This window comes from Grammomys surdaster, unplaced genomic scaffold (genome assembly GCF_004785775.1).
Source record: "Grammomys surdaster isolate TR1022 unplaced genomic scaffold, NIH_TR_1.0 125429, whole genome shotgun sequence".
Lineage (NCBI taxonomy): Eukaryota > Metazoa > Chordata > Mammalia > Rodentia > Muridae > Grammomys > Grammomys surdaster.
The window spans coordinates 1,246,581-1,255,522 of record NW_021620296.1 but is presented as its reverse complement, the minus strand read 5'-3'; the positions used below and the strand labels follow the sequence as shown (position 1 = coordinate 1,255,522).

General features: G+C 54.9%; 1 protein-coding gene across 1 annotated transcript in view; it reads right to left on the bottom strand.

The window, feature by feature from the left end:
* Positions 1-6,047: 6,047 nt before the first annotated feature.
* Positions 6,048-8,942, bottom strand: part of Il12rb1 (interleukin 12 receptor subunit beta 1) — a 12,236-nt gene continuing 9,341 nt past the window's right edge. The window contains exons 14-16 of the mRNA XM_028786097.1: positions 8,070-8,166; positions 7,726-7,807; positions 6,048-6,977 (exon numbers count right to left, since the gene is read on the bottom strand). Of these exons, the coding sequence (XP_028641930.1) occupies positions 6,627-6,977; positions 7,726-7,807; positions 8,070-8,166 (530 nt within the window). The 3' untranslated portion in view covers positions 6,048-6,626. The remainder of the gene's footprint in view (positions 6,978-7,725; positions 7,808-8,069; positions 8,167-8,942) is intronic.

Here is an 8,942-nt window from a genome sequence, read left to right as displayed (position 1 = left end):
GCCAGAGGACATCTGTTGTGTGTTAGTTTTTTTGTCAACTTGGCACAAGCTAGTTCTTTGAGAAGAGGAACCTTGGTTGAGAAAATGCCTCCATCTGATTGGACTGTAAGCATGCCTGTGGGTATTTTCTTATTAGTGATTGATGGGGGTAGGGCAGAGCCCACTGAGGGTGGGGCCATCCCTGGGCTGGTGGTCCTGGGTTCTATAAGAAAGCAGGCTGAGCAAGCCATGGGGAGCAAGCAGCACCCCTCCATGGCCTTGGCATCAGCTCCTGCCTCCAGGTTCTGGCCCTGAGTCCTTCAGTAATGAACTGTGAGCTGAATAAATCCTTTCCTGCCCAGATTGCTTTTGGTCCTGGTTTTTATTACAGCCAATGAAGGAACAGTATAGAGTATATATAAAGGACTCCCACACCACACACAAGAGCCCAGGCGCCCACACCCAAGGGAATATGGTGGATGCAGCTGCCACAGACCCGAGGCTCTGGAAGAGATGGAAAACATCACTCAGCTTCCTACCACATGACTGACAAAAGTTCCAAAATCAGCCCTCTGAGGCACATCCCATGCATCCACTCAGGACATGCACACAGTGGGGGAGGCTTCAGAAACCTGCAACCTCTTGAGCCCCAGAAAGAAAGGTGCAAGGGGCAGGAGCACATGCCACCACTTCGGGCCCAAGGACCTGCCAAGCCACGGGGTGGCTGTGACTTGGGGTGGGAGTGGAGCTGGAACCACAGCCCTACTGGCTCAGGCCACCGGAGTCTTCTGCCAAGGGTGACAAGGGAGGGTCTAGAGTTCTAGTCCAGATTAGGCTACACAGCGGGTTCCAGGTCAGCCTGGGGAATAAGAGACAACAGTGTAGGGGCCCCAGCTGAACACCTAAAGTCCCACCCTATCCAACACCTGCCCCTGTCCCCGCCATGGCCTGGTGCCCTGTTTCCTCCAGTACACGGTGACCAAGCCAACCTCCCCCGCCTGCCCCAGGCAGTATGATCTGGTGTGCCATCTGCAAATCGATACCAGCCTCCAGCCACCTGTGAAACCGGCTGCCACTGTCTCCGCCCTTGAGAGAGTCCCCAGGCAGGCTGCATGGGGGAGTGGCAGGTGTGGTGGATTAGCAGGAATAGCCCAGCCTCAGTTTCTCCACCTGTGAACTCTCTGAAGCCCACACAAGCTCCCCCTGCTGCTCTTGGGGAGGGGACCCAACCTCACACACCTGCCCTGTGGTCATGCCTACAGGTCTCCTACCCCGGGGCCTCCCACTTATTCAGCCTTCACCCAAAGTTGCCTCCTCCAGGAAGCCCTCTTTGACTCTTGAGCCTCAGAGCCCCCCACTGTCTGATTGTGATGAACCTCAGCCTGTTCTTCAGATGTGCACTACTTAAGCCCCAACTGTATGCAGTAGCTAGATATGCCATAGGTGGAAATGTTTCAGATTCCATATATTGGGGACATGTGACAGAGAAGGACATTGGAATTAGACCCAGGATGGGCAGGGGGCAGGGAGACATGAGGATATTAATAGAAATTAAAGATACCAGGCAGAAACAAGACCCATGAGAAAGTGCTGAGGCAGGGGCATGCCTGAGTTGTTCGGGGAGTTTTAGGAGGCTGAGGAAGATGCGGGTGGGGAGCACGACGGGCTCTGCACTGGATCAGGGTGACTCGGGGGTCACCGTGACTCAGGTGACTCAGGCCCTCAGCCCTCCTTGAGCAGTGTGAAGGCAGAAGTAGTAGGCCAGTGTGAGCCGGGGTCAGTCCCAGGGAGCAGTCATCAGAGCTGGAGAAGGGACCATAGTTATGTGGGTCGATGGTGTAGGAAGCAAAGGCCAAGGCTGAGAGAATCCATAAGCAACCTGAGCCCTCTCTCTGAGATGCATGTTGACTGACTATATGACCTCTTCCTTGAGGCCCCAGCTGGAAAGCACCTGGCTCTGAGAAGGGAAGTCACTGTCTTCCTTTCACAGGAAGGGTCCAGTGCTGGGCCAGCCCAGTGCAGGGACAACGGCCAGAGCAGATCCCAGCCAGCCAGGGCAGGACTGAGCAATGACCTACACGGAAACCTCAGTGGGGAGCAGGCCAGTCGGCCTCCTCCCTCACTCCCTGTTTTATTCAGTGCCTGGGCCACCACACATGGTGCTGGGGACGGCGGCTCTGAGATCTCAGCTGTGGGCTACGGGAGGTTCCCGAAGCCCTGACATGGCTGCTGAGATTCAAGTTTGATGGCTCTGGAGGCTCCGATGGCAGAGAGGCGAGCTGCGGGACAGGGGCGAGGGCTGTGGCCCAGAGAGCGACCTGTGCAAAGGGACAGTCTGTCATCTCAACTCCTGCCTAGAATCTTCCAGTGAGGGGCTGGAGGCGTGACTCAGGGGTGGGTTTCTGCTTCTGGTGAAACAAAATCCTGGGTTCCATCTTCAGCAAGAAAAGGAGGGAGAGGAGAGAAAAGCAAGTGCTGGAAGGAGAGGGGCGCAGAGAGGAGAATGAACTAAAGGAAGGAGGAGAGGACAGAATCGTTCTCCCCACAACTGCAGGCGGGAGCGGCAGGATCCGCAGCAGCCAGGAACGCAGAGCCACCCGAGCCCTCATTAACATATATGAGCAGAGAAACAAAGTGTTTTCTAGGCACGCAGTGGAATAGTACTCAGCTATGAAAAGGAAAGAGGCATTAACACGTGTTAAAAACTTCAAAACTACAATGTATGTGATTGACAATGTCAGCCCAGACTCTGGTGAGTGACACTTGTGACCTGCTGTCCGGATCAGGCTCAGGGGCCGTGAAAGTGTGCCCAGGGATTCAGAAGCAGCTCATGGGTACAGACACTTTGGCATTTAGCATGGAATGTTCTGGAATTAGTCAGAAGTGCTGTATGCACACCAAGTGAATCCAAATGTCACCGAATTGTGCTCTTTAAAAGGGCAACCTGAAGAAAAAGGGGGTGTGGAGGGCAACTCATGGTGTGTGAGCACAGTGTGATTTAAAATCAAACAGTGACGGGCAGAGCCAGGAGGCTATTACTGGCAAAACGTTGGGTGCCTGGCTCAGACGGTGACCCCGGTGATCCCCGGGGGCTGCTCTGTGCAGGTCACCAAATGCACAACATGTTCCCTAGAGCCTGTGACAATCTGGCATATTCCACACTGGCTGGAAGCATCCAGTGGGGAGGTACCTGGGGAAGGAAACTGAGGTAGCCCATGTTCCTCCACACAAGGCCACTGATAGACAGAAATCAGTAAGCTGGATGAGGAGAGGGCCAGGGAGGGACTGGGCCTGTTAGCCCTCAGCAGTCATCCCAGCACTCTGGAGGCTGAGGCAGGGGCATGGTGAATTCTGATGTAGCATGGGCTGCAGCTGGAGGGCCCTGAGCAGCTCGCCGGGAAGTCACAAGCTCTTCTTTCCAGGCCACCAGGAGAGAAAAAACTAAAAGGTCCTGGCCTGCTGGCAGCAGCCTGTCACTCAGAAACTTTATTTGGCCTCCTCAGGACCTTTGCACTGGCTGTTCTTGTGTTGTGCCCTGATTGTAAAACCCACAGAGACCACCAGGAATCACAATGCCGGTGTAAGCACAGGAGAGTCTTTATTCAAGCTTGGGCCACCAACCTTCCTGATGGCACAGGAAGGAGAGCGACCCCCAGGTCTGAGTGAAAGGGGTTTAAAAAGGGAAAAACAGCAAGCAGGGGTTTCCAAGCCTGGGCATTCCGTGAGAGGGTAAAGGAATGGTGGTCTTTAAGCTAATTGGTTTACAGCACCTGGTTAAAGCACTAGGAAGGTGATGTGTTTATAAAAAGATAAAGAGAGGAGAGGGGATATGTTCTATGGAGGTGTGGTGAGTATAGGGATGGGGATATCTCAGCAGGCCCATGCCAAGGCATCCCTTCCCCCTGAGGGACCAGCCGCACGATGGTATAGTGTAGAATAGTTTACTCAGGGCATGGGGAGGGGAGTTAAGAGGGTAGTAGAGGCAGAGAGAGAGAGAGAGAGAGAAGAGAAGAGAAGCAGAGGAGCAGAGGTCGGCCATGAGCATATGGAGAGGGGGGAAGGGAATGGGGAGGGGGGGGGTGGGGCGAGGGGACAGAGAGGGAGCAAAAGGCAAGAGACCAAGAGAGTGAGGGGCCAAGCAGCCCCTTTTATAGTGTCAGGCCTACCTGGCTGTTGCCAGGTAACTGTGGGGCCGAGCTTAGACGGCAGGCTAACAGAGGAAGCATACATCAAAAAGGAGCACGTTGATCTGGGAAAGACTTATGTTTTAAGTCCACTCTGTTGTTATCAGCTGCAGCTGCTGCATCCATTTTACAACGGCCAAGGACAAGGGGTTGGGGATTTAGCTCAGTGGTAGAGCGCTTGCCTAGCAAGCGCAAGGCCCTGGGTTCGGTCCTCAGCTCTGAAAAAAAAAAAAAAAAGACAAAATAGTACAACGGCCAAGGACAGCTTGTGATTTTTCTCAGACCTCAAGGGAGGGGGCCATGCTTCTCTGAGGGCATGTTAACTTAGAACGGAGTCTTAAGAACAAAATGGAAGCGGGGCGGTGGTGGCGCATGCCTTTAATCCCAGCACTTGGGAAGCAGAGGCAGGCGGATTTCTGAGTTCGAGAGTTCGAGGCTAGCCTGGTCTACAGAGTGAGTTCCAGGACAGCCAAGGCTACACAGAGAAAACCTGTCTTGAAAAACCAAACCAAAACCAAAACAAAAACAAAAAACAAAAAACAAAAACAAAATGGAGTTTATTCTGCTACCTCAGTCCCTTCACTTGGCTGTCCCCGCCGCTCCCCCAGAATCTCCCCGCCCTTCATCCCTGTGCCCCTTTCAGCCCCCTCATCAGGGTTCCGGTTTGTTAAAGTGTGGGTGTGATGATGGCTGGATCCGTGTTTGCCTGCAGCAGCCTGTGGACGTCCCATGCCACGCGGGCTGAGCACGCAGCATGTCTGGAACACTTAAGGACTTTGTTTTGCACTGGCGATGGTCAAATCAAGGCGGTTAGCATTACGATGATCATCCCAGCCTGGAGCCACGCCCCCAGCCCCTTTTGGGACTCCTAAGCAGCCTGACTCTGAGCCACGGCACCAGTTCCTCGCCGGGAATCCTAGACTCTCTGAGCCTTAGCCCCTTGTGGGGAATCCTAGGCTGTCACTTAGCCCCCGAGCCACTCCCCCAGACACGGAGGAGGGGGAGGATCCTAGGCTGTCATTCTGTCCCCGACTTATCCATCTTTCCCTTAGCCAGAAGCCAGATGGAGCCTGGTGGACACAAAATATATTTCATGAAAAAGGATCTGGACGGAAAGTTTTGTCCAGCACACGTGGCTGAATGCAGGTGACCGACTCTCCAGCCCCAGGTCTGGTCTTGCCTGCTTCCCGAGTCCAGGCAGACTCCAGCTGTGTTGGCAAATTCTCCCAAGCGCAGGAGCGTCCTCTGCTTCAGCCTCCCAGGGTCCCCGGAGGAACCCCAACATACGCCAGCACTGGAGACTGGGGCTACCATAACCGAACTATCTGTGTAAGCACGGTGTGGCTTGACCCGAGACCATGGCTCCTTCCCCAGCTAGAAGCTTCCGTGGTAAAACAGGTCCTAGGTCGGGGAGGCCTAGCCCTCATACTCTGGTTATAAAAGGGTTCTCAAACCTTGGGTAGTTCAAACTGGAAAAGTCGGGTTCTCAAACCTTGGGTAGTTCAAACTGGAAAAGTCCGATTTGACCCCCCTGTGCAGGGTGGACGGAGGCGACACGCGTCGCTGCTGCCTCCTAGTGGCCACCTAGTGAGACGTTACGGACGCGCGTTTACCAGGGCTGCAGCGCTGGGACACTCAGGGTGCTCTTGACAGGCGGGCACACGGGAAAGGGGCTGGGGAGACCCAAGGACGCTGAGGCCTCTCGCTTCAACTGTCTCTACTACGCAGGTCTTATCTCGGAGTTCTGAGTGACTGTCCACACTGTCCTCCAGACAGGGTCTCATGTAGCCCAGGCTACCTCGGACTAGCTATGCAGCCCCAGTCCCATCTTTCTGCAGCTGCCTCCTGGGTGCTGGGGTAACAGACGTGCACCAGACAGCCAGCTTCAGTTTGTCAGTCCCTGGGACGGCCCGTTTATTAAGTGCCCAATGTTCCAATGGGGAAACTGAGTCCAGATGTATAACCTTCCCTTGGATATCTCGGCCCTGCTTTTTAGGTGACCTAACTTACGACGCTCTAGACTCATCCTGTCTAGTACTCCTGGGGTTAGACTCCAGCCCAGGATGCTGGAGGCAAACTAAGCCTGTGATCATGTCCCCTCAGGCTGGAAGGAGCCACCAACATAAACAAACCAGTGATAGGATCCAGCCTTGCCCTGAGGATACCAAGCAGCGCTGCATGAAGGAAGCACTTTCCCGCTCTTGGTGGTTGCTGTGTTCCCCTCACAGGCTGTGGCTATAGGGGCTGAAGGGGAGGGAGTGGGTGGGAGGGGAAGAGGGGGGCTACAGCGCCAGCGCGGAGAGAACGGCCTGGGTCTGCGTCCTGCCAACGCTGTGTCACCTCAGGTGAGACATTCACCTTCTCCGGGCCTCAAGAGTCACATCTATAAAACAGGACAGCCATTGTGAGCAGCTGTTGCGGTTTAGAGGCTCGTGAGGAGGGAGCAGGCTCGAGATAGAACAGTCAGGCCTCTTGCCCCAAAGTGGGCGGTCCCGGCTCCACGGTCTTAAGAGTCTTCCAAAGACCGTCAAGTACAGAGGCTCCCTGGGTCACATCTCCCAGTAGCAGCGGGAGTGTCGCGTGGGCCAAGTCATCACGGAGACAGTCCTCCCTAGCCAGGCCCAGGCGCCTGGCCTCTGAGAGTCCCTGCACCTGCTTCTCAGTCTCCAAGGGCCTCCTTGCGTCCAGGGCACGCTCAGGGGTGGCCTGGAGCGACTCTATCCCGTCGCCTCCGTCCTCGGGCATCTCCACCACGAGCACGTCTCGTGGGTACAAAACCTCCGGGAAGTCCTCAGGGTTGCGCCACTGCCAAGCCTAGAAAGAGGGGGGGCAGAGCCAGTGCACGAGAGGGGCGGGGCTGAGTAAAGTGTGGGGCGGGCCCAGGACTGAGTGAAGGGGCAGGATAGGGGCGGGGCCAGGACTAATTAAGGAGGGGTGGGGTGGGGAATAGCAGGACAAAGTGGGGGACAGGATGTGTGGGCGGGGCCAGAAATGAGTGAAGGGGAAGGGACAGGAGCAGAACTCAGTGACAGGCTAGGACATGGGCGGGACCAGAACTGAATAAAGAGACAAGGGCAGGGCTAGGGCTGTGGGAGGAGCTATGTAATTGGATGCCTCCAGGACTTGGGAGGAGCCAGAACAATGGGAAGAGCTATGTCATTGGGTGGGACCAAGGCTTGGTGGGCGGAGCCACGATACAATGTAGCTGGAAAAACTCTAAAATCCCTCCCCCAGTGGCCTCGAGGAGCGCGTTCATTCTCAAGAGACCTTTTTCTAAGTCTTCCCAAATAGCCAGGGGTGAGGCCCCCAAGGAGAGCTACAGCACAGAAACAGATCCTGCCCCCTGGATCCAGCCATGCCTGAAGCCTGTCGCTTTGAGTTTGTTTTTTACATTCCCTTTCGGTTGAAGCCACGTTAAATTCTGATTCTAAAATGACTTCCAGAATTCTCCGGCCTGTTGGCTCTTCCAGTTGCCCTTCAGTTTGGGCAAGCTGTGCTGGAGCATACCCATTGACCTCAGGACATACCCAACAAGAGTGGGAAGCCGCGAAGGAACATTTACCTGCTTGCCCTGGCTGCTGGAGAACTCCACAGCAGCGCTGCCGCAGGGTGTAGGCAGGGGTGGGCACAAGTGCCAGGCGGCCCTGAGGAACAAAAGGCGGCAGATCAGAGACGGTGTTCCTAAGGCTTCCTTGAGCCGCTGTGTTGTGAAGGGTGTGATGTGGGCCAGAGGAGAGTCCCGCACACTCAACATCAGCAGCATCTCTGCCCACAGCGCACATCCGGTTCTGGACCCTCTGTGTCTTGGTTTCCTCGTCTACACCAGGACAGATCTATGCTTTGGGGTCGTGAGTGTTCTCAATACTGCTCTAACAGACAAGGCAGGAGAGGTAAGGCGAGAGTCACCTGTTTAAGCCAATGTATCCGAGGCTGCCCACAAGGAGGACGCTGGCGAAGCTTCCCAGAGACGCGAAAACGATGGATAAACGGGAAATCTGCACCTCTAGGGGCGGAACAATTCGGGTTGAAGGATGTGTGCCCTGTTCCTACCCTGACTGGGGAAGACGCAACTCGACCCACATACAGCAAGCCAAGGAGCCAAAGAGAGCAGAGGGGTGATTACTCTGTCACTGTGACTCAGAGACAGGTAGGGAGTGCTTCCTAGAGGAGGAACTTTATAGCTGGGGTTTGAAGAATTAATAGGAGTTTGACAAATGGGGAGGAATCAAATATTGCAGGTGGGTAAGGTGGGCCTGAGAAAAGGAATTCTGACTAGTGCTTTTCCCAGAAGCCTTTGTGAAAAGCCACACAGGAAAAGTCCGCCAGTAGGGTGATGTGGTGCCGGGTCCTGCGTGGTCATGGAAGAGAGGTGGGACACGGTCCCACTCCAGAAACAGAGCCAGGAGGGTGTTGGTCTGCAGGAGTGTTGACGGTTCCTGGGTGTGAGGCGCAGGCGCGCATGCGTGTGTGTGTGTGTGTGTGTGTGTGTGTGTGTAAAATGTTCTCCCTGCCAAGGTTAACGACTCAATGATAATTAGAAGCAGCATGATTGATATCTCGCTGGGGCCTCAGTCTATCTAGACTTCGCCGGGCGGTGGTAGCACAAGCCTTTAATCCCAGCACTTGGGAGGCAAAGGCAGGCGGATTTCTGAGTTCGAGGCCAGCCTGGTCTACAGAGTGAGTTCCAGGACAGCCAGGACTATACAGAGAAACCCTGTCTCGAAAAAGAAGAAGAAGAAGAAGAAGAAGAAGAAGAAGAAGAAGAAGAAGAAGAAGAAG